The 26632-nt window shown below is 38.3% G+C and overlaps 1 protein-coding gene across 9 annotated transcripts in view; it reads left to right on the top strand.

Annotated features, from left to right (window-relative positions):
* LOC134536834 (kalirin) overlaps nt 1-26632 on the top strand; it is a 402054-nt gene that overhangs the window by 37141 nt on the left and 338281 nt on the right. For all 9 annotated transcript variants that reach the window (XM_063376828.1, XM_063376829.1, XM_063376830.1 and 6 more), the window contains exons 3-6: nt 21989-22181; nt 22813-23005; nt 24360-24473; nt 24990-25189. In XM_063376828.1, coding sequence (XP_063232898.1) covers nt 22003-22181; nt 22813-23005; nt 24360-24473; nt 24990-25189 — 686 coding nt within the window. In that variant the 5' untranslated portion in view covers nt 21989-22002. The remainder of the gene's footprint in view (nt 1-21988; nt 22182-22812; nt 23006-24359; nt 24474-24989; nt 25190-26632) is intronic.

The following is a 26632-nucleotide window of genomic DNA, read 5'->3' on the forward strand; positions in this document are numbered from 1 at the left end:
GCAAGTCGGTATTTAATTTGTTTTGAAATTGCGGGGGCCTTTGTTGGAAATGGTAAATCTTGAATTTGGTACAGTTCGGAAGGAAGTGGAACGCGCAGCCGTCTTTGTCGGGACTCTGCCATCGACCCGTGGCAGACGGACCGCTCAGTGCCAGGTCAGTGCAGTGCGCGATGGCGCGCGGTCACTGCAGTCACTGCAGTGCGTGGGTTGGCTTGCTTAACGCATCGCTACTCACCGCCGCAGTCTTTCTTACTGGACATGCCGCACGGAAGATCATTCTTGTTAATTTGACGGATGTTATTTCGTAATTTTGATAAATATCATTTTGACTAAAGGTTTTATATATAAATTTATGTATACTTTATATATAGTATATCGTATATAGGCTATAACAAGTATATATAGTATATATATACTTTATATATATACTAATATAGAAGTACTTACAAAATTGGCTGTCAAATATATGTATAATTAACATCCATTTTTTGTTCATTATTCTTTAGGTCAGAGATTTACATAGCGATGACTGACATCAACTTTTTAAAATTCAATTCTGTTTTTATTTTCTCCCAAAAAAATCAGTTGTAAAGCTTTATTTACAGGCTGGTTTAAAAATGTGACGATAGTCACTAGTGTTCGAGCATAGCAAGTTTTTATGATGATCGTATCAAAATCAAATACAACTCTAAGGACACGTCTAAATAAATGTTGTAATTATTGATAAATTGAAAGTATTTCTAGAGTATAATTTCTGTGTTAATTTTATTCTACCGAAAAAAAACCATGATTCAACGCAATTTCTCTGATACGATCTGTTAGAAGTCATCAGTTGATATAGTTAAAAAAAAAAAACTTTTGCTTTTAACAATACATTGTGCACTCCGTGACATTGTGACTGTTACAGGCAGTCACATTTTCGAAATACACATCTATACCATTTAAGGATGCTCAAATATGGTAATATTTTTATACAAATAAAATAAAACTGAAGTTTTGTAAAAAAATATCGTTTACCGCTTGTAAAAATGTTGGCGGCGCGGTTTTGAAAAATATTTTAAGCTCCTGTCACGAATGTCACATTTTTTCGTAGAATTTCGCGGTGTGATTAAATAAATCTAAATTATTAAGGTGCTACAAGAAAACATCACTAGTTTAGTCATGTTGGATTTGAAATATTAGTGGGTGTTAATTTTTGTTTACCATGTTATGTATGGAATGGTCTTGGAAAAAAAAAATATTTGCATTACTTATGCGGCAACAATTTTTAATAGGGTCACTTTTACTATTCAAATATAAAAAAAATACTTTTTTAACTTAGTAGGTCATTTGCTTTAAATGGCAATATTTTAAAATAATTTTATAAGTTAGCAAAGTAATTTTTTTACAGCATGGATATTAAAATTTATCCGATTAAAAATATCTAGTTTCATAAGTCTTCCAAATAATTGTTTTTACTTAAAGTATAGCCTTTTTAAATTTTATTTTGATTTATCATCATTTGTAGGGTTATTCATGAATTCGTAGCAATCATTTTTAGACACAGTATCTAATAATTTGGTGCAGCGTGATTTACTGTCCTATCAGCTGTTCTCGGCTTGAGCAATGGGACATTGTGTATGTGAAATTTTAAAATACTGATACACCCAACTTTGCGCATTATTTTCAGTTAACTGTAAAATAAAACCATAGCTGATTGGACCATAGTTTCTAAAGGATATCATTGAATTTTGTTCAGTTAATAGAATAGCACTGTTAAGGTTCGTGCGAGACTCCCGCCAGGATTATTCTTGAACTCATCAAACACTGTTAAGCATTCCCGATGAAGCGTCTATTTAGGACCAAACTGACTACCCGTGCAGACGGTGGAGTGGTAGCAGGGTAGTGGTGGTAGTGTCCTGTAGGCGGAGTGTCGAGTGTCGCAGTTCGGGTCACGACCTCATCAGCTGACCACCTAGCCACGACCGGAGAAGGGGGGGGGGGGGGGGGGGGGGCTCTCTCACGAGATCAGGCTACGCCGCTCTCGTTTGAACACCGACGACGGAGCGTCTTTAAAACATCATTCACTCGTCTACGAGACCGAGAGATTGGCTTGCAGTTTTGCGAATCTTCAGAGTCTTTTCATCTCGGCGAGGGTTCGTGATTCTAGGCCCTCCACGATTCGGTCGATGTATTCCCCTCCTGAATTCACATCTAACCCTGTAGTATCGCTTTGCGATAGTATGCCTCTCGCCCCATCCAGGCAAAATCCGGCACCTCGTTGGAAAGATTATTTAGTTACTAAACTAGATTATCGTAAGTATGTATATTCATATAATTTGTAAGCGAACACATTCCATCCAGGTGTATCTGAACACCAACTGTAGTATTTTTTTTCGTTTAAGATTCAGATTACGATTTCGTCGCAAAACGTTCTCGTGCAGTCACCTGTTTACTTAGCTTTACGCAAAGGATAAAGTCATTTCATTTTCGTTTTTCTTCGTTTTTAGTCAGATGTATAGCTATATCTTACGGAACCATATTACAAATGATAAACAGAGACTATGTCCATCAGAAATCACAGTGAAATAATTTTTTAATTGGTCCAGTAGTTTTTTTTCCAGAGTTTACCTGTTACACATAAACTTTAGGATAACAGCATGCCAGAAACAATGTATGGAACATTGAAGGTGTTTCATTTTACGACAGCAAATTTAACTATGGTTGAAGCATATATTCAAATACCCAGACGTTCAGTATTCCATCTTAAATAATTTCTTTATTATTTACAATAAAAACGTTGTGCGGCTCTTAATTGTTCACCAGCCTTCGGAAGCACTTTAGACCAGAAGTAGAAAGTATGTTTTAAACTTAAATTTGTTTTCCCGTGATGATCCTGTAGTGGAAATGTGTCGGTCAAATTCTGACGAATGAGTCAACATCAACTAAAGATCTCGTTCTGGAATGTTCACTCGCCTTTCAATTTACTCTTCGGTGACAGGCGATTCGTTTCGGTGCTGTACATTCTCTCGCTTCTAGTTCTCGATTGTTTTTGTTCGTACATTGAACTCTTCACGTGCTGTTATTTTTAACTGCGCGCAACGACCTAATTCTTACGAGAGGGAAACTCACTCACTCGACCGTAATTTAGAAATTCGTACTCTTGATTCTTGCGGATTTATTTTTCCTCGAGTGTTATGCGGGAATAATTAAATAACAACGATGCAATTAAAAACGAGGAAAAAGAAATAAAAGTGCGGATAAAAAAGGGAGGAAACTAACCAAGATTTGCCATAGCTACGTGTAGCGGACAGTCTTGATAAGTTTGGTGAAGGAATCTTAGATTTTCACTTGTTTTTTAGGCATAGTAATACATTTTGAACTTCATGGTAGAACACAAGGCTAGTTTACGAAGCTAATTATTTTCTGTTAATTGCATTTACACTTGTCACTAGCTGTAAAAGGATGCGTAGATAATATATGCGGTATTTGTTTCATAAGTCAAACGTTATAAAAATTGATATTTTTTTTTGTGTGTGTTGCTGGTCTCTTAGAAGGGAAAGTTAACTATGATATTCTCTGCTTACTAAATTTAGTTGTGTTAGATGAAGCATGTGAGTGGGAATGATACTATGTCATGGCCTTTGAAAACTCTAAATGTGTAATATACGCTTGAACGAAGGCAAATTTTCCAATATTAAACGATACAAAATTGTAGTGGCATGAAAACTGCTGAAACCAATATGGCGTATTTTGTTGCTTATCTCTCTCTCTCTGTCTCTCTCTGTCTCTCTCTGTCTCTCTCTGTCTCTCTCTGTCTCTCTCTGTCTCTCTCTGTCTCTGTTGTGCCCGTGTGCAATCGCACGTACATCAATTAACGGAACACCATCGCGCTGTGGAGCGTGCAGTTTCCGTCGTGTAGGAAATGCCAAGCGAGCGCTCGAAAGCCGTTGTCTTTTGTCTTCACGACGGCAGGCCCCGGTTATCTTTTGTTGCAAATAAACACTGCTTGGCCGCGTTTCTGTGCTTTTGCGAAAACCCAGTTTTTAATTTATTTTATGAACGATGTAAGTACTAAAAATAAAATCGTTAAAATACGAAGGCTACATATACGAACGGAAATATATATGCACCACATGATTTCATGTTTTCAGTAAATGCAAGGAAATAAATTGAAATGTTCCTTTATGTTAATAAAAACCACAATTAAAAATATTAGTTACTAGATATAAAACAATTTATTAACAATTAAATATGGTTATATTATGGATTTATTTTAAACCACGTGCAAAAAACTGGAAATATTAGAAGCCGATTTATGATACTATCCCCTTAATGTAGACTAGAGCCGGTTTAATTATCACACTGTAACTGAGATAAGTTGTCAGCCGGATTTACCGAAGTTACCTAGAGTATGAATTTACTTTCTCTCGTGTAGGTTATTAACTCTGGAATTATCCCAAGTCAAATCGACGCCGCCGAAATTAAGTGGACTAGTTACATGCAGTGAGAAGAGTTAAAGACAACTACAGATGCCTCGACAAGAAGTTAAAAAAAAAAAAAAAAAAAAAAAATTAATGCTGACAAATGGAAGTGCTTGTAGCCTCGATTGATTTTTTTTCCTAACCTAACTAAAACTAAGTGTATTTTGGAGGGGTCCGGGTTAGGGAGGGACCTAGGTGCGTCTCAGGCCGAAGCCTATACGCCTAGTCATGCTGGGATTAGCCATGCAGGAAGAGGGTCGCATGCATCGTGTGCTGGGAGGGGATTGGCCAGCCATGGCAACGATTGGCGCCATGACTAACTCCCCTCACTCTTAAATCTAGACTATAACTAGAGATAGGTTGGGCCCAGGTAAAACCCGCATAGACACAGGGAAAACCCTGGGCACATTCATGCGGGATGCAATTTGGCATGCATTACGTGTAGGAATTTACAGGAGACAGAGGATGGTCTGGATGAAGTGTTCGTCAGAGTAGAAAAGAATCTACCATGCGGGGGTTGGGCACTTGGACTCGTGGTCCGCTTTTCTAGTTGTCCAGTACTGGATTTAGTGACCAGGGACGCAAGCGCCCCTGGTGGTGAGTGGTTACACTGACCACTCACTCCGCCGCCAGTCAGCACCTAAAAAACTAAGAAACTATTGTAGCCTCTTGGCCCGTGCGGTCGGCGAGGCGAACAAAATGTTCCTCTCCTCTCCCGAGCAGGTCTTCGCAGAAAGACATTCAGTGGAAGTTCTAGGGAGCGCAGCGGTAGAAAGTCGGAGTGACGTCACGACAAACTCACCACAGGCCTTGCGTAGAGATGGACTTCTTCTTCCGTTCGAGCGGGGCTTCGCATGACGTCACGACAACCATCCCGTTCTCTTCCATCCACGTATTACGTCACCACATTTAAAAACGAGGCGTGAAGCTCTCAGGTTCACCCTCCAGTAATTATTGTGGTTATCTATTATATCATCAGTCTTTTACTCTTTCAGTGTTCTTGTACGTGCCCGTGCTACTGAAAAATTTAAATAGCCTGCGTACTTCTTGCGTTGCCAAACTACGGTATTTGAGTGGCATCTGCTAACTACAACCATACAGACGTTTTCAGATCCCAGGGCGGTGCATATTATTGAAAATTTTTATTGATGGAATTTCACTTGTTCTATTAAAAATTTAACAAAGGGTTTTACATTTTTATTGGCCTAACCTGTTATTATTTTCATGCTTGCACTTTTTTATATGGAAATTATTTGAATTTTCGTGTACAAAGTAACTGAAAACAAAGACGTAATGGTGCCCAAAACTAAATGATAAAAACTTAATTATTAAAATATTTGTTACTAAACACTACTTTCATCTAATTTTAGAGGTTTATTTTGTACTTATGAAGCCTCTCATTGGTACCGAATTTCTCGATTTCATACTTTTTTTTTTTTTTTAAGTTAGAGGCTACGTGTGTTTTTAAAATACAATTCTAAGGAATGAAGATCGCTTTACTTAATTTCTAGATCTCATTAGAGATTTGCAGTCCATATGTATTTTTACATTTTTTTGCATCATAAAAAGTTAGTATTTTCCCATTGCGCGATGGTTAAAACTGCGCGCCAGTTCAGAGGATTGTGCTACAGGCGTTGCTGTGTTATGTTCACCAGCGAGCGTCGCATTTATCACTTCGCCCCACCAACCCACGTGCACGACTGGATAATCACACACACATTAGAACACGCCCACCGCTGTAGCGATCCGTGTTTGATTCCCGGTGGGTTCGGACCCGGATTTTTTCGGTAGTGGGGAACGTGGCGAACGTTGACGTAAGACGTAAGACGTAAGACGTAAGACGTTGGGTTTTCTCGTGGCACTACCGTTTCCCCTACCCATTCTTACAGCTACTGCTCCCTTCTCATCGCTTCACCTATCATTGTATCGAGGACCGGTTTTATAAATTACACAAGAAACTCAACAAGCAACATGTTCAATAACTACTTAAAAAAAAAAAAAAAAAAAAAAAAAACACTCGTTTATAAACTACGCAAGACGTACAAACGCAATGTAAGCCTCGTCCAACTTCAAATTTCGTGCGTTTCGCCTTGCGTTTACGCCTCACATATTTAAATTGAAGTGTTCCTAAAACAGGCGTTATGTGTAGAAGACCACGGTGTGTTTATTTTTATTTTTATAGTAAATCATGTTTTCTCTCGTCAAACTTCAGCACATTGAAAAAAAATAAATCTTTTAAATAAAATTCTTTATTTCATATGTTTTCATGATAAACATGAATTAATGTAGCCCTAGCCCCTAGGGAAGAATTTTTTTTTATACTGGTTTTGCAATTTCAAGCAGTAGAGAACGTCTTGGGACAGTGCCTTATAAACCGTAAGACTTGAGGAATGGTCACGAGACGGCATGGTGTGATGTATTTGGTCACTTTATTTGCCTCGCCATCGTTATATCGTCACGCCCAAAACATTGCTGAATTGGTGCTTGATCACACGCCTGAATAATAAATACTTCCATAAAATACAGTAATTTAACAATTTTTCTCCACAATGCTCTGGACGCTTGAACAACATAAGCGCAGGCCCTTGAGCCGATATAAAACGGCTTCACCCGCACTGAGAGAAATGTTTGTTTGCCTCAACAAAATATTTGTTTATATATGGCGAAATAAATATATTTTGTTAATTCAAGCAAATATTTTGTAGTAGGAAAGATTCTGTTGACCCAAAAAAAAATGATTTTGTCAACTCAAATGTATATTTGGTTAGGTGTAACAAATTATTTTTGTTACTTACCGAGTTTGGTTAAACTAACAAAATATTTTGTTCCACCAAGTAAATATTTGTTTCGCCATATACAAACAAATATTTGTTTGATTCAAACATACCTTTTTGGTTACGATGTAATCATGCAGACCTGACCACCCCCCTCCCCGTCCCCTGGTTATAATCGATCGCGAGTTTCTTGCATTGGTTGCGTTCTTTCGCAGTTGGCGTTCCTGGCGGCAGAAGGGACTAGGGATGTCGAGCAGACGTTAAGGGCCCCGCCTATCTGGGCACACATACGGTGTGCAGAGCTTCAGGAAAAACAACGCGATTTCAAAACTACTCAAGATATCCGAGTGGGGCCTATTTACGAATAGCATTTAAGAGTCCGCTGTGGACCGAAAAGTACTTTTAATTTCGGATTAAGTTTTTAAACTGTATTTTTAGAAGCGTTAAAATGGCTAAAACGCGTGTTTTCAGAGTAATTTTTAGGCGTAAAACAACCAGTACAGATACTTGAAAGCACTTAAGGGACTTGCATTACACCTTTATCTTCATTTCTCGACCCTATAATGTTACGGTCACCGCTCAAATTTCACAGTTATCCTGTGACGACGAGAAGACTGCGCGGCAGTTCAGAGACTTGCGCTTGGAGGGTATACCGCGCTGGAAGCACCAGCGAGCGTCGCGCTTATCACCCCGCCTCACGAACACACATACACCCCTGACGAGGCGGGCCCCTTAAAGACGTGATTTTCTGCGCGCGGTGTTCTTTCGAGAACGGGTCGGCTGGCGGAGACCGCGCCGAGCTCGCGCGTCCTGGGATCGATCCCGGTTAGATAACGCCACATCGACCCGAAGGGGGGGGCTTTACTGCCCGAGCATCCGTCTTCCTTGTCCTCCGCCCCGCCGGGGGTGTTCGCGGTCCTCGTCCGCGGGGCCCGCCGTGGTCTGAGTTACGGCGGCGGCGGCGACGGCAGAGCCCGCTTCATTTCCGTCCGAGTGAGCCACGACCCGGCGCCACACGCTCTCCTCCGGATCTCCAATCGAACAATCGAACAATCGAGCCATCGAACCATCGAACCGCCGGGCTTCACCCGTCATTCAACATTTTCGAAGAAATGTAGAAAAAATAATTGGTTGTCTGTAAAGTCGTTTTACGGACGATAGTTAAACGTGACAACGTCATCAGTGGCGTAGCCAGGATTTGTGTATGGGGGGTGTTAAGAAGTATGCCCCCCCCCCCCGTATTAAAGTGGGGGGTCCGGGGGTCCTCCCCCGCGAAAATTTGGATTTTAAGGTGTAAAATAGTGCTATTTTAGCAGTTTTCGGTACTTAAATTTAAATATTGCAATGGTAAAAGTTTTATTAGTTTTTAATATGAAATTTGTTTGAGTGATTAATAAGAAATTAATTATGATTTGGTGCTAAGTGGGGGTTTGAACCCCTAAACCCCCCCCCCCCCCCCTGGCTACGCCCCTGAACGTCATAACAAAACATTGATGAAATGATTGCATACTTTTATGAATAAAATTGAATCTTTTTTTTTATCGAATTATCACTATTTTGTATGGATACAAAGGAGGAGTGAAATGAAATCTACAATTTAATTGATAAATTTACTTTTATTTGCACTCGTTAATTCAAATATGTTTATTACTTTCACGAATAGATTATTTTAACTATAACTTTTACACATGTTTGCTATTTAACTTCTTCCAATCTGTGTTATTCTGTTAAGGATAGGACGATGATAGGAAAAGTAGGAAACGAGTGGGAGTGTTTCAAGTTTAATGTGCCTCGAAAAAGTCAAATCGATGGTTGTTCCAATCGAGTGGAAGAGAGATGGATGCGGCGCAAGCGTACAATGAGCGTAACGGGACACAGCGTAACGGGACAGTGTGCGTTACGGGACACTTTTTCGTGCGTGCAGCCGGCGTTCATCGATTTATTAGACGTTGTCACTTAAAAAAAAATTCTTGACGTGAAAATACAGAAAATTAAGTATTAGCGAGTGATCCTGTTACAATTAAAAGAATAATTATAATAATAAATATTTTCCAACAAATTGAAGTGTTAGTGTTTGCACTGTGAAACAGTTTTTAACAAGTGACTATTTTTTGGGATGGGCCAATCAAATCCTTGTTATTCGAAGGACTCGATATTCTAGGAAAAAATATTGGAAGAAAAATACTAGAGAAAATGCAATACATTAAAAAATTAATCAACACTGATTACCTCTGAAGTTTACTAGGTCAATTTTTTTCTCTTTGTGCCTATCTTTTTTACCATTCCACAAGATGATAAACGTTTAACATGCAGTGATATAAATAAAATTACAATGTTATTTATTGTGGAAACTTAGTTCGTGAAACAAACATTTAAAGGGTTGGATGTCTAACTCATACTTCTAACCATCATCGAACGTTTTCAAGCACTGTTTCCGCAATGTTTTTGGGTGGAACAATATGGCGATGGTGAGGTTAGAAAGTGACCAGTTACGTCACAACGTGCCGTCTCCTGACAATTCCTAACTCCGTGATGTAACACGTATAATGCACGTGGCTCGAAAATGAACAAAATAATGAAAAGCGATATGCAATGCTTCGTAACGAAACTCCCGTAAGAATTCACATAACAAGGTGTCCATATTCGGGAAAGTCAGAGAAGTTGTAATTGGTATGGAAATTCCCACAGTGATAGTAATTTGAGGGGAAAATACCCTGCTACAGTCTTCCATCACCCAGACTGTGATACGTTTTTTTTTTGTTTCATTGTCATACACGCAATAAAATGTCATATGCAATGTTCTGTTTTCATTTTAATTTTTTAAAAAAAATATAATTCTAGTACAGATATGGACCAGTTATGGGGATGGTAAGTCAGGTAAATTTTACCACAATTTGTGTGGACATTTTGTATAAAACAAAATGAAATAACCCAGCATTCAGAGTGAAGCAGATTGTTAAGCTAGATATTAAATTTTCTAAGATTGTATCCCGAAACTGTTTCAAAACTCTTTTTTATATGACATTTTTCGTCGTCGTTAACATTGTTATAAAATGTCATGTGGTGTGCGAAATGGTCCTAATAAGTGAGAATGAAGGCACCAGACGTAAATAATTTACCCGGAGGGGGGGTGTAGAGAGAGAGAGAGAGAGAGAGAGAGACTTGCATGTGTGTTAGTGCAGATTATAGGAGACGCACCTCGCTCACAGCCTCCAAGAATGGAGCCAGCTGCCCTGTCCCAGAGACAGACTGATTTTTCGAGCCCAACCTAGCCGTGTTAACGTCATTCCTACGAACGAGTATACATGTGCGTTTGTTTTCTAAATGGCTACATTGCACATGTTCGGGCGTTATCAGAACTGATAACTAACACTTTTTTTTTTAATGTTTCACTGATTTTTTTTGTATCTGCAATGCTTCCATCATGACTGGAGACCCTTAAATATCTACTTGCTCTTTCGTATCAGAGATACTACACAGTTGCACTCGGTGGGTCTACGTATTACTTCAAAATTTTGAGCCCAGTGACGTCAGCAAACGAATCGCGTGTGCTTCAGACCACATGCGTGTGCTGCATGAGGTTGTCCGAAAGTAGTTTCCAACTGGTCGAGCCGTGGAGAGGAACTAGTAGTGGCGAGTGTGTCGGAGTCGCCATCACGAAATCCGAGGCTTGTGGGGAAAGGAAATGTCCGTGAACCGTTCAATCCAGACGAAGTTCCGTCTGGAGGGGAAATCGCGCCTGCGCCTGGGAATGTAGGCATAACTCTCGTCACCCACGCGCTGCACGCGGCAGTCACCTGTCCCTGCGCAGACATGGCAATGATGCCAGCGAACCTGGCGGCGTGGAGTGTACCTGCGTGTTCAAAGTGCGTGAAACTAGTTTACATTAGTCGCATATAGCGGGGGAAGCCTTCTTTCCACAGACGAGAGAGTCAAAACCCGAAGTTCCCCGAAGTTCATGCTTTTTTCCCGTATTTTTAATGTAGCTATCCTAACCAAATCAACCGTCCACAATGTTTTAAAGTATTTATAATGTAGCTAACCTAACCTAATTTACCATTAGTATCCTTTTATCAACACCGCCATATTTATTTACAATGAAAAAAACAACCGAAGATGCATGATCGGACGTTTGGCTCTCTCGTCTGTGAAAAGAAGGCTTGCCATATAACGGCGTGGGGTGTTATAATAGCTTGCGATTCGCCAGTGCTAATCGGCCAGAGTTTCCCATATTGTCCTATTACGATATTTGCCCTGCAATCCACGTGTGGGTGGTTCGTGGATCCTCGCTTTCACTGGGGAATTTTAGGCTATGGTATATAAACTACGCTAGAAGCAAAAAGTATAGCAACCACGTTATTGAGTACCGGTTTATAAACTACGCAAGGCGCAGTAACGCAGCGCAAGTATTGTTCAACTTCAAACTTTCTTGCGTTTTCGCTTGTGTTTCCGATGGCCATATCTGATGAGAAGTGTTCCGAAATCTTTTAAAGACGCGTACGTTATGTGCACAGAAGCACACGATTTTCTTTTTATTATACACATCATGTTTACATTTGCGAAACTTTCACACAGTGAAAGAAAATAACATATTTAAAGCCAATTGACAATTTCTTTTGTTTTCGTGATAAATATGAATCATGAAAAGAATCCTGGCCTGAAATTTTGTTTACTGTTTTACGAACTTAAGTTATAAGGTTGGTGACGTCTTGGCGACTTGCGTACTTTATAAACGACTGTGATTTTCTTCAGTTGGTTGCGCTTTGCGTACCTTGCGTAGTTTATAAACCCGGCCCATTGGTTGGCTGGCTGAGCTGTGATTCGTGGCTAAGGGCGTGTTTCTCATTTTGATTTAATCTGCATATTAGTTGCTTGGATTTTTCCAAACCTTTCTCTGCGAGCGGCCCTTAAAACCTTGCTTGTTTCGGGTACAGAGCAATATGACAAACATTTTTGGCGTAATATTGGGCCATGTACTGGGGGACTTGGTGGGGGGGGGGGGGTGTCAACAGGATGGACTTTTGGAGGCGTTAGAGTGTGTTAAGTTTAGTAACAGAGAGACAGAGACACACACAGAGAGAGAGAGAGAGAGAGAGAGAGAGAGAGAGAGAGAGAGAGAGAGAGACTTGGGAATTCGACATAAACTATTTTGTAAAATCCTGAAGAAAGATAAAATATTACCGGGCAAATCCTTCAGAGAGTGTTCCTGTGTAAAGAGAGGAACTCTCCACTCTTCAATGTTGTGGGTTAGCACAATAACTACTGTTGACCACCTAAAGTATAGGATACTAAACTTACGTCTGCCATCCTTCAGGGATAGTTGTTCCTATTAAGGGCCTCGCTTACCTGAAGACACATACCGTGTGCAGAACTTCAGAAAAAAAAAAATAAAACCGACGGATTCAAAACTGCTCATGATATAAGTGGTGTCTGTTTACAAAAATCATTTAAGAATACTCTGATGGCGGATGAGTAGTTCAATTTCAGTATTTTCATTTTTAAACTGTACTTTTAGAATAATGAAAATGGCACGCGTGTTTTCAGAATAATTTTTAGTAACGAAACATATGGTACAGATTATTTAAATCACTCAAGGGACTTGCATTACACCTTTATCGTCATCTCTCCACCATACAATGATATGGTTACCACTCAAATACGTATCACAGTTACTATTTGCATGACGAGAAGACCACAGACTTGCGCTTAGAGGCGATACCGCGCTAGAAGCACCGGCGAGCGTCGCACTTATCATCTCGCCTTACTAACACAAATACACCCCTGACCATATGGGCCCCGTAATCCTGAATACGCAGCTGCGCGTCTGTTCATATATATAATTGGAGTATTTTTTTTTGCCGAGATCTTGAACTGACGGACGGGGTGCTGTGAATGAATGTCAGAGAAATACATATTTTGACTGACGATGGGAAATATGTGCAGTCGACACTTCCATGCCACATGCTGGCCAACTGTAAGATAAAGAATTCTGCGATTCTAAGGCTCTTGCATGTAGCTCGTTTTTTTATTCATCAGTAGGAGCAATAGAGTTTATTTCGTCTTCAGTGTCAAACTTATTAATTTACAGTGTCAATGATCGACGCTGTAAATTAGTCAATTTTAATTTTATAAAGGCTATACAAATTAGATACGTGCCCCAAATAGTCACCGCTAAAAGTTTCTAATATTCATTCAAATAAAACGAACTGCAGGCGTTTCTGAAAAAAAAAAAATGTAGCAGCGCGTAATATCGCTGTTTGCACGATGAGTGATTTTTGACTTCGTATCGGAAAATTCTTTTCGATAATTCTGCCTTTTGGCTGGTGAACGTTTCTATGGTTGTTTTCCTTTAGTTTTAAAGATTAGTGTTTTAATTACATGTCTTAATGTTTACTTTTGGGCATTGATGAAGTTCACTAAGCCCCCTGCCCGCGCTATTCATGAGTCCCGCGCGGACCTCTGCGGAATGAGCTGAAGTAGATTGCCGGGCATGGTTCTCGAAGTGTTCATTTGAAGGCGGGCCCGACCATAGAGTCCGGGTTGATTAAATGAGGCTTCGGCGGCGGACCCACGTCAGAAGCGCGCGAAATTGCTGCCGCTAGGGTGGCTGGAGAGGGGGGGGGGGATGAGGAGGAGGAGGAGGAGGAGGAAGGGTTGCCGGCGGCGGAGATGACTGCACGTGTCTGGGAGGAGGGAAGAGGCTGGCTCCAGGTCTGCGAGTGCCAGCGACCTTGGAGGATTGGAAATCAATAAGGGGAGTGTCGCAGGAGGGCGGGAATTCTTCCCCCCACTTCTTCTCCCCACCCCTCTCACTTTCCCTTACCCCACCCCCCATCATACACTTCCCCTCTGAGCGTGCGCAGCCTGACCCCCCTCCACCCGGCGTCTCGGAGCACGTGAGGCACTAGGGCACTATAAAGACTAGGTATTAAACGGCCGCCATTTTTGGTCCTGCGTGTAAAGGCACGCCGACTCCCAGCCAGCGGTTAAATACACTGCCACTGTGAAGTAACCAACAAACCAAACTCCACAAAATTTTAAAGTTCTGTTTCATAAAGGTACATAAACTCTAATGGTTCAGTTTTTAACACTGTAGTCGCTATAATACTGCAGCACACAAAAAAAAATTATCGCAAAGCGTTTTTGAGGTTGTAAGGTGATTTGTTCAACTTTATTCGTCGAAAGGCTGTTTGTTTTTCCAATTACTGTAGGTAGGTATTGAAAGTGTATTAAATACACAGTGAGGGTAAAATATCAAATTTACATTTACTAAGTGTTGATATATACTTATAGCCATTTCCTCACAACCATTTTGTATGTTTTTATGTTTTTCGGTTCCCGTTTGCTGTCGCACATAGCACAGCGCAGACAAACACAGCGTTGAAACAAACTTATTGTGAAGAAACTAACAAACCGAGTAGTACTAAATTTATATGAAATGTTTGTTAAAGAGTATAATCTTCAGTGGTTAAACAATTAACAGTAAGTCATAATAGGTTGGCACAAATAAAAAGGAAACATGATTTTTTAAATTTTTATTAGATGTGGCATTCCATTGTTTGTCAACACTGTGTTTTCCCCTCTATTACTTTAGGTAAATAATGTAAGCGTATTAAATATGCATAAAGGATTAATGTTTAATAGTCATTGAATAAACATAATTAGCAAAAACACATAATGGGTATTTACAGAATCAAAATGTCATAAAATACATCAATTTTGGCTTTTTAATACAATAATGTAAAATATTGTTCAATATTTTGAACAGTTTCAATCAATAACTAACAATAATCAATAATTTCAATAATTAACATTTTTATAGAGATCGGATGAACGATGAGTTATGAATGCAATGGTGAAATTTTTCACGAAAAATTAAATTCTGCTTTAAGGATTTGTTTTATCAGAATCTCACTTAGACAGTGACCTTCCCCATGTTTCGAAGGTCAAGTGAGTAAAGTTTCAACTCAATCGGATGAACGATGCGCGAACGCATAGAAGAAAAGCACATACACATACACACAAAAACATTCTTTTTTATATATAAGATTAATGATATCCTTCAATTTTATTTATTATAATGAAATGATATTCCAGAATTGCAAAATTTGAAATTGTATTGAATAATTTCGGAAATTTCTTTCAATTTCTAAACACCTTCCTAGTGGTTAACACAAACACCATTTTAGGAAAGAAAAATTGTTTTACCAAAACTTCAAATAGTTTTAAAATGCAGAACTACCTTTTCAGTGGAAATAATGAACAAAATTAAACTATGCTAGGGAATAAATTTGCTTTGCCTAAAATAGGCTAATTATTTATAACAATAACCTCTTATTTTGAACAGCAATATTATAAGAAAAGCCTTAGGAAGTTATTTAAGCCTCTGTGTTAAATTTTTTTTGTTATTTATTATAAAACCCTTTTGCTGCAGTAATGTACATTTATAAGTTTTAGCATAGGATTATCAGAACGATTACAAAGAATTAGTATATGAACAAAAAAAAATAGTTTTAAATTTCTGAAAAATAAGTAATAAGGTTTAGTTTCTTATGCAGCAGTAAAACTACAAATGTGAGTATTTGAACTTGCGGTACCTCATTGAATCAGTATCGTCTTCTGTATAGTATTTAATTTTTAATGCCTCTGCATTGTTGAACTCTATATATAAACATATAATAAGGCACAGTGACTCATATAAATGACTGAAGATTCTATAATCATATCACAATTAAAACAACTAAGGAAAATGTTTGGTCAGAGCCGTTTCAGAATCAGTCACGGAAGCCGTTTCCATTGTGCAATTTTTGAGCATGTGGACACCCAAAAAAATAAAACATACAATATGACTGAGTAAACTGCTATAGACATCAATGTTTATAAATGTATATTTGATATTTGACCCTTACTGCACATTTTGTATGCTTACGTTACCTACCTACAATAATTGGCAAAACAAAAATATCCTTTGATAAAGAAATTTTTAAAAATCTTCTGCTGTATTGTAGCTAACTACTACAGTGTTTAAAACCTAACCATTGGAGGCTATGCACCTTAAGGAACAGAATTCTCAAGTTTTATGCAGTTTGGTTGGTTAGTTTCTTCGCAGTGACGAGTGTATTTTTTAGAACTATGTACGGCTCTGCTGGCTGGGAGTCTGCGTCCCTTCTTGCACGTGACTACAGTTGGCAGCCTTTAATACCCAGTCTTTATATTATACTATCCTTTGAGAGGGACTGATACGTCACATGAGTGCATCTCGACCGGTCCCTTTGAAAGGGCTCAAGTCAATTTCAAAACCCTGAAACACAACCATGACAATTTTGCACTCTCCTACAAAAAAGGCCTCATTATGGTTACAGTAAAACTTGTTCTACTCTACTTTTATTATTATTGTTTTTTATAAATTCCAAAGCTGTTTCAGACGGATCGACCCTCGTAACATTCTCTCTTCTTTAAACTGTCCAGCTACATTTTGCATTAATTACATATCTCCCATTTTAAGTATTTAAAAATCAATTTATATTTTTACCAGCAACACTTTCTTTTTGTATTTTTAAGAGGGATTCTGTGCATTGCCTGAGGGCGCATGAACTTGTGTACTAAAGGTGCACTGTCACTCTGATGCAAACAAAATTAAAAATAATGAATGAAACTTTCTGTATTTTAATTTTGAATAAATATATTTTTATTATTTATACTGTTTTCTAAATTTTTTTAACAGAGGCTGTAGGAATATGACAGTTTCACAGTTTTTGAACACAAGAATATTCCCTCAGAATTCCCAGACTATTATCAGCCATATTGTGCCATTCTGCATAATTTGTATTTCTGTTAGCTCTGTGGGTTGGAGTTAAATGGATGGGAGAAATGAAATGCTTAAATTTTGGCTGATCTCCAGTCTTGTAACAAAATGAAAGTTATGCAGAGAAGATTAACAAATATTTTTATATTTTGTTAATAACATAATACAAAAGTCTGAATAAAATTAAAACTTAACATATACATATATCATTTATTAAATGTCAGCATTCAAGTCTTACTTTTAGCTTGCTGCTTAGGGAGATAATTTGTAAGTAAACCTCGTATTTCATTTATAGAATGCTTTGTCTTATTGCATCCGTTTAGTAAAACTGATAGAAACCTTTTGGTATTGACTGGTGTATTTGTCTAACCAGCACTAGGACATTAACTGAAAAATTTTAAAGCTATCTCCATATTACTAACAGTGAGCTGTATATATGTATCTAAAGTTCAGATAACCAAGTTATAATAAGGTAAAATAGGAACTAAGAGTGATTGGGTTGTTATTGCTAAGTTATCAGTCCCTGGAGTGCATTGTCTCAAAACTAGGGTTTGTGTGCTAAATTATTTGTTTTGATTTTCCTCTCATCTTCTTCCTGTCAACTCAAAAGATGGGAATACAGTAACATTAGTAATGAGTTTTGCATTCGATATGCTAGGGATTCTGGTAAGAGAAAAACACTTCAAAATAATACATACATCAGTTATTTTTCCTCAAAATAGACTAGTATTTTTCCAACATTAAAATTATGGGATACTATTGAGCATGTTTGGATATTAATTGATATAGTGAGGGGCGCAAATCTGTAGGATTCTTAAAGCGGGCCCGCATGAATTTCCAAGGGGGGTGAGAGTTTTGCACACGGGGTTAACCAACACAATTCATCTCTGGATAGGACGCTTGCATGTTGTGTACTGCCCATATTTCCATCTACGTGCATGCAGTAAGCAGAAAAATTTTAAAATATACAGAAAATTTCACATAAAACATGGTTTTGACATCAAATGTGTTTTCACAGTCTCGCGTTTGCAAGCACAAGAGGTAGGGCCCCCTTGGTAGGAGCTTCTTAATTCTAGGGGAGGAGCCCTTTGGGAGCACCCCCCCCCCCCCCCCCCCCCCCCAACGGATCTACACCCATGGATATAGTCGTGAAAGTATAAAATGTTGAAAAATACAAGTTCCTCGGATGGCTTAATTTTGAGATGGAAAAGTTACCACAGAAAGATAAACATTATTCTCAAACCTAGATTTCAACCCAAATAATTTACATCAACTACTTGCCTAATTCAGGATGAGCAATTGCGTACCTCTGTTATTCTTTGTGGTTAAATAAAATGGCTAGTGATAAATAAATGATGAAATTTTTATTTAATACTCGGAAAATAATAGTGTTTTTTTTTTAAATTATTCTGATGAGTTAATGGCCTCGTTTCTTAACTGTAGAATATTTTTTTTCTCGAAAGTCTTGTGGAGATTAGTTAACTAGTGTTTCTAGCAAGAATTTCTGCATCTGTAGTTTAAAATATAATAATGATTCGGCACAGTTTGTAAAGGAGCGTGTTAGTGGGATTTCGAGCGACAGTACCAAACCTGACAATGTCCGTGTTCCGTGCGGGATGAACACACACTGAGTGCGCGCGCAGCGGAGTGCCTGAAGATGCGGTGACCAGGCGGACAAGTGCCGGCTATGCGATGACGGAGAAGGCTCGGCCCAGCAACGACAGAGACTGTGTCGCCGGCCATGGACGGGCGACTCAGCTGCATCGGGCGCCATGTGGCGTCTGCCACGGTTGGCAAGCGGCGCCCGCACAGTTGGCACAGCTCCACCCACTCTGGCGGTACGTTAAAAAGAACACATCCTTCTCCGTCAGGTGCAAAACGTGGGCCCCCCCCCCCCTCGCAGGTGGAGTGTGTGCTAAAAATTATTCCGCTATGCCTAGGTAGTTTTTTAAGTGGAAATGTCTTGCGGGCAGCTCTGCGAGAAAACTTGTGGCCCGGAGATTTCGCTGGATGGTGCTTTCGTAGTAGGTTCCACCAGTTGCGAGCCAAATGTGTGTTGTTTGTTGAGCGGAGAGATGAAGTCAAAGACGGGTGAGTTTCTTGGAAAAGTCTGTTTGTAATCTTGGTCATGCCAAGTGCAGTGGTTATGTTTGGTTTTACCAGTCATAAGTTGCCATGCTAGAAAGGGCATCCTCATAGTCTGGTCTTAATTTAGCAATGACACATTTTAAAGTGTGTTCTGATATCACGTAAGCATGGGCATCATATATTAAATGTATGTATTTAGATTTTATGTTATTATGTTACTGTTTTGTTAAGTTTCAAAGTCAATATTAATATTGTCTTTAACTTAAAATATGCATGTATAAATGTTACTCATTTTTTTTATTTTAATATTTTGTTTTACTTGTGTAACTTAAGGCATAGCTTTTAATTTTTAGTACATAATACAGTCAGTTATGCAATGTGTAGATCTTTACTGTGTGTTTTTGTGTGAGATTTTTGGTTTAAGTAGTTTATATTAATTTACCTCATCTATACATTAAATTTAACTTAGTATACACCACGTCTGAAATGATTTTTTTTTGGTGACATTGCTGTTATGTAATCAAAACTGTTTTACTGGATGAGAACTGTTTGATCTTAAAAAAGTTAACAAATTGCAAGCCTTCTGTTAATAGTTTCAATTAATAAATGGGTCTAACAACAGGTTGTCCAAGAAGACTTGTAAAGTCTGGGAAAGTCTTTGTGTTGTCATCTCTGAAATAATATAGTGTAAGGTCCTTCATCTGAAATGTTGAGGACCACAAACATGCTGGATTAGCAGGTTTGTCGGATTATTTAACATCTGATTAGTTTCCTGGGAATACCAAAGAAAAATTACAAACAGTATGTTTTTTTTAAAAAAAAAATTGTAATAAGCTGTTTTATAGGAAGAGCATTGGTCTTCTACAAAAAAACATTACGGTAATGTGCATGTAAAATTTTAAATGCACCAGCTAGAAAATGGGAAACACTGTACTGAAATGAAAACCGACAGTAATGATAAACTCCAAGCGAAGTACATCAGCATCACAGTCTCAAGTCTCAAGTGTGAGCTTACAGTATGTGCCGGCTTACAGTATGTGCCATACCATGGAATGAAACCTTTTACTGTACTTAGTTGTTTACTTTTTTTGTGTCATGTGATTTTCTCTTGTGTCTTTGTAACTGGTATGTTTTGTTTTGAATATTTTTTCACTACTTGAATCATTTTTGATTTTCTCTCTCTTGTTATTCATTACTAAATTAATGGCAAGGTTTTGTAATCATTATCTGTGTTTTCTTTTCTATAATTTTACCCCATATGTGCAGTTTTGTGTTCTGTCTCACAATTTTTTTTTATGGCCTTATGACTGTATGACTGTTTGGCTTTCTGTTCTTTCTTTGGATTTATGTTGTGTGCCTATTTTGTTTGTGTTCAGCAGTTTGTTACTTTGACTCGTTTGGCAATGGAAAACCATCATACCAAGTCAAAGGGTAACTATTCATAATGTGTACCTGGAATGTAGCATGGTGACTAATAAAATATTGAATTCATTTCAAATCTCAGGCTCCATCAAGAGTTTCTATTTTTATTTTTGAAATTTTTTTCTCATATTATTGTGAAAAATATCATCAAATCATCCAGATCCGTAACTTGCAGATTTTGTCTTATTTGTTTTAAAGGAGCTTTTATAGTTAATTATTCAATTAATTGACATGTTTTCGTACTTTTGTAGTTGGAAATATAGTATTAAGGACAGGGTGTAAAATTTTTTTTTTTTAAACCAATGTTAAAGTGCATTTTGATTACCTATTTAAAATACTTGAACTTGTTTTATTCCATACTGTAATTTGAACATGTACAAAATATTTTGTGGGCAGTAACAAAAATTATTTGCCTAAAAACTCACTGAAAAAACACTATTTTCAAGCTAATTACAGCTTAGTTAACATAAACCACAAAATTGTTTTTAAGTGTTTAAGGGATTTGTAGTTGTGTTGACTTAAAAAAATGATTTATGGTTTTTTTGTAAAGTTATTAGGTTAAAGCAAAATGTAGTATATTTCGTTGCGTCTGCAGAGATAATTATTTGGACTTTGCGATAATGGAAAAAACAGAATATTTTTGTTAATGGTAGTAAAAATAGGGACTTGTAATTTGTTATAATTTTGTACAATGGACATAAAGCCAGGTCCTACAATTTTTAAATACCAAGATTAGTTTATTTATTTTGTAAAGTCACTGTGGCAAAATGTATCTGAATGTGGGTGCCTTCTTTACAATTTTAACAGGTCTTCTTCAGACATCAAAGAAATTTGTTTTGAAACCCAATCATTAACTTTGTATTATTATTGCTGGCAGGTAAAGAAAATTAAAGCAAGTTTGCAATTATGTATAATAATAATAATAATAATAATAATAATAATAATAATAATAATAATAATAATAATAATAATAACCACCCTTGTAATTTACACTTCTAAGTTTATTTGATAATATATGTAAATATTTAGTTTTCTTTAGAAATATCTCCTAAGGAGATTAAAGTATCCCAGCATGCAGATCTCGCATTGACAATTAGAAGGCAGGTACTAGGAATGGATATAAATCCTGAAACTTATTTTAGTAATTTTAATAGTGTTTATTTACACTTCTTGTATTATATAAATGTTTAACGGCTGTATTGCTCATTACTGTTTTACTGTGTTAATCATTATTATTATTATTTGGCATGAACTTTATTGTTTTTCTTTCTTTTCGTGTGTTTTGTTGTCCATGCATTAATGTGTGATTACTGATGGGTGCTGCCTGGAAGTCGGCAGTACTGCAGTAGGCCATGGCTGATTCCTTGCGATCCGTAGTGGCCTCGCTGGTGGGGAGACGCGGAATGAGAGCGTGTCTCGCGGTGCGGTGTTCGCAGAGCCCCACAGCAGGATGGATGGCCTGAGGGCCTTGGACGTGATGTCCCTACTGCAGGAGCGGCTGGCCGTGCTGACGGGTGGCAGGGACCGGCGGGGTGGGCCCGTCCTCTGCTTCCCGGCCACCCCCAAGAGGGAGCGCGCCAAGCCCGACGACTACCGCCGCCTGCTGCAGTACCTCGTAGCCATCCCGTGGTGAGTTGTGACTGACTTGGATTAACTATAGCAATAATCATCCTCTTAAATATCATACAAGTTCAACTAAGATACAAAACACATGTTTGAAAATAAATTTTGTACATTGACTCGACATTCAAAAGAAATATGTGATAGTTTTAAAAATATTAAAATAATGTAGGTATCTGTATTAAGGTGAAATCATTAAATTATTCTAAGGATAGGCTATAATCGAAATAAATGAAGTGTAAAAAAATGGCATAATCTTGATTAAAATTAAATAGGCACGTGTTATAATTTTTTTTAAATTGGCTGTTTTATGAACTAAAATATATGTGTGATTTCATCAAATAAATCGTTAACTCACCAAAATGGGAGTTGTAAAATCGGATCCTTGATCCGTACTAAACACTTCAGAAAATATTATTCTTTAATTTTTTTTGTTGTGAATTAAATCTTTTATATGCCTGACAGTTTGTGTCTGTTTTCTTTAGTAGAAATTTTTTCGAATTGATCGCACGTTTTCTTACGATAGTAAAATGTAAGTTTGCGCGAGTGAGGCGGCAGGTTGTCAAAGCGCCGAGGGGAGCGCGAGTTGGGCCCCGCAGTGCGGACCGCTCATCGCCGTGTGGGGTTGTTGTCGTGCCAGTGACGAGGCGCGGGAGCTGGGCTTCACGGTCGTGATCGACATGCGGGGGGCCACTTGGAGCACGGTCAAGCCCATCCTGAAGGTGCTGCAGGAGCACTTCCCTGGCTCCGTGCACGTCGCCCACATCATCAAGCCCGACAACTTCTGGCAGAAGCAGCGCACGTCCCTCGCCAGCCACAAGTACAAGTTCGAGGTGAGCGTTCACGCCTGCTGCGTTGCAGTTACGGTTGCGCTTGTTTCACACCGTCGGTCAGGGGAATTCACAAGGGGGGCAGGGATATGGCAGAATATGTTCCCTCACGCCCCTCCCCCCCTCCCCCCCTCTACTGAGATGAAATAATTGTGTGTACGCTCGTGCCATTGTTTGACCACTTTTGAAATGTATACTAGAATAAAATATATCGTCGCTGTTTACTGCAAAAGGTCGTCTATGTCAAAACGTCTCACTTTCCATGGGGATCAAAAAAAAAAAAACAACTGTATTCATTCATCAGGGTTATCTTATTATGTTATGAAAATTTTGGTAGCATTCTTAGAATTATGCTTCTTACTTTACAGTTACTGACAAACGACTTTTTTCCCACAACGTAAGGTTGCCTTCCGAAATACGCAAACGGCCAAAAATTAAAAAATGGCCAATTTTTGACATACGACCTTTTGCAGTAACAGCAACGATATGGTAACTGCATCTAATCTAGCCCCAAACAGAACTATAGACCCCTCTCATTTTGCTTTTCAAAAATTTTTTCTCAGTCTCTCATCCTGGAGTGAATTTTTCCAAGTTGTACCCTCCTCGCCTTGTTGGTGTAATGTCGTGAGAGTAAAAAGGGGTGCAAGTATTTGTAATAATCATTCATTGTTGTGCACCTTTTTACACATATAATATTACACTATGTGAATATCTGTTGAAAATATTTGTGGCAGAACATCAAATGCAAGAGAGGTATCAAGTTAAAATTTGGAAAAATAAAAATTAATTTTAGATTTAAATTCATAATTCAAAACTAAATAAAAAATAAAAAGGTTAAATGTTTAATTTTGTAAATATAAGCTATAACCATACTCCCTAAAAAATTAAAATAATATTTGAAACAATTTTTTTTTTGTCGCATGGTTGTGCATATAACCTTTTATTTAAGCACATGTTTATTTAATATCTAAATTTTTGTGCAAGTTCACCTGATTTTGTTTTAATGAGTGTTAAACTGGCTTGCACATTTTGGTAAGGAAAATCTTTGAGCACACATCTTTTAGGCTAATCAAATAGAGTCACGGCTGTGCAAACCAGCATGAATCATTGCAAACAACGGGTGAAACGTTCCAAAGCATAAGAATGTGACTTACATTGTTAACATTTGTTTAAGTTCAGACATTTTTGTCGGGCAGTAAGAAAACGTATTGACTGACAGTGAATGCCATTACTGTTGGAGAAAAGTTCATCTGTATTTTAATTAATACCTATAATTCTATAAACATGAAATAAAATTATATTCTAGGTGTTTCATTCATGTGTGCTATTTGACAGTAATGTTATTTTGTGTGTGCAGACAAACATGATTAGCGTGGAAGCGTTGTCAAAAATCATTGATACGGGCCAGATGACGTCCGACCTTGAAGGGACGCTGCATTACGACCACTCGCAGTGGATTGACATGAGACTGGTGAGTCTAGAATTATTATTGCTTGATTTATCATCATTTTTGAGCAATGGAGTAATTTTTCTTTACTGCGTTTCTGTCTTTTCAAGGTATTGTTAAAATTTTGAATGGAATTTACTCACGCTTAAAAAAATGGTAGTTTTGTGAGATACAGATTTTATTTATATTTTTGCTTTGTTTTTTGTTAAATTAATATGTGTGTTTGTTCTAGGTTAAAAGTGCTTTGTCGTTCTGTATCCCCTTTCTGTACTATTATGTTCTTTGACATCATCCAGATGAATTTATTGTGTGTGTGTTGCTAGCTGAAATTTACAGATGTGCTAGTCAAGACTGGCCAGTAAATTAACATCGCGCTAAATGAATTTGCGCAATTTGAAGACGTGCTGAGTGAGGGATTGGTGTACTTGTTATGTGGTGCAGGAGAATGGAGTAACTGTTGACGGCAGCGGTGGTTCTGTTCCGTGTGCGCCACTCCACTTGCGGTTGGCTGGTTCGAGTGCGAGGGTGCTTTCTGCCCAGGCGCTGGAGGACTTTGTGTGGCAAGCGGCCGACCTGCTGGACCGACTGGACGACCTGCAGGAGGACCTGAGCCGCAGCGACTTCGCCGACGACGTGGCGGGGGCCAAGCACAGCATCGACCTGCACGCCGAGATGAAGAAGAAGATCATGAAGGCACCCGTCGAAGATATCGACCTCATCGGCCAGAGATTACTGCAAAGGTTTGCACTACTTTTCCTGTATATATGCTCGCTTATTGTAGCTGAAGCAGCTAATATCATTCCCTTAATTGGTGTTTCAGAGAATAAATAAGAGGAGTATTTGAGTGAATGACTTTAAATACTGAAAGAAAAAAAAAACTTAATTTTACTTTGAAATCGTTCTCTGGCGAGGTGGGAATGAGAGAATGAAAGGCAGGGAGAGGCAAGAGATCAAAGGAACAAGATTTAGATAAAATAATTACTATAACCTCTTTAGAGTAACTTTAATTGAATAAACTACTTAAAACCGGCTGTCGGAGTCCTGGTGTATGCCATCTGTCCGAATGTCCACTTGTCCGAGCGACCACTTCTCCAAGCAACCATCTCTCTGAGCTGTGAAGGGCGGATGGTGTCTCCCACATGTGAGAATTGATATTGCTGATTGGCGGCCTATCTGCCATGCTGGGATTGGGTGTCAACGAGGGCAGAGCAGAGCAATGTTGAGTGGGTGGGAGAGACCATCCGTCCTTCAAAGCTCGGAGAGTTGGACACTCGGAGAAGTGGTCACTCGGGTAAGTGGTCCTTCGAACAAAAGGAGCTTGGAGAAGTGGTTATTCGGACAAGTGGACATTCGGACAAATGGTAGGCTCCCTCGAAGTGCATTGAACAGGTAATTCCACAAAGATGGTAAAGCAAAAAGCAATTATTATTCGTTTTACGTCAAAGTACCTATACGATAATTTATAAACCTTAAAGAGTATAATTTTCAATTAAATATTTAAAAATTTTGAAGTGAAAAATTTGTATTCCAGTTCAGTATCATAAAAAATAACTCGATAGTTTTAATATAACAGAAATTATATGACTGAAGAATTAAGTTTACTCCAGGAAAATGGTGGGATTATTAATAACTACAGGCCATCGTAATTTCTTCCTCAATTCCCATGACTTGTTACGAGTGTCAGTCTCTAGGTATTGATGAGACAAAGGCTGGTATTCCAAGACACAAAAATAAGGTTTCGGGTATTAAATATGCCACAGCTGTACCGTAACCGTATTCCTGGTGCACAGTAGGGCATGGCCAGTCTCTTATTTTTAGGCAACAGATTTTGGTGTCTTATCCATTGCTGATCTGCATCCCAAATTTTGGGCTCACTTTTTCGTTGATTTCATCCAGATGGCAGCAGACCCCAGTCTGGCACCATTAACTCGTCAGTTTTGTGATTATCGTACCAAGTGTGTTGGCGTGCCAAATTAAACTTTATGATAGCCAAACTACCTTGGATTATATTTTGTACATTTTAATGGTCATAACAAAAAAAAAATCATAACTTAAAAAGTACTTGAGCTATAATCTATTTTTGTTTAATGGTGCTGCTATGTCTAATATTTTTGCTGTAACAGTTCAATGAATGGTTGCATTGAAACCAGATTATTTATTTATTTATTTTCTTAGCACCCAAT

Source organism: Bacillus rossius, chromosome 11, assembly GCF_032445375.1.
Source record: "Bacillus rossius redtenbacheri isolate Brsri chromosome 11, Brsri_v3, whole genome shotgun sequence".
NCBI classification, from domain to species: Eukaryota; Metazoa; Arthropoda; class Insecta; order Phasmatodea; family Bacillidae; genus Bacillus; species Bacillus rossius.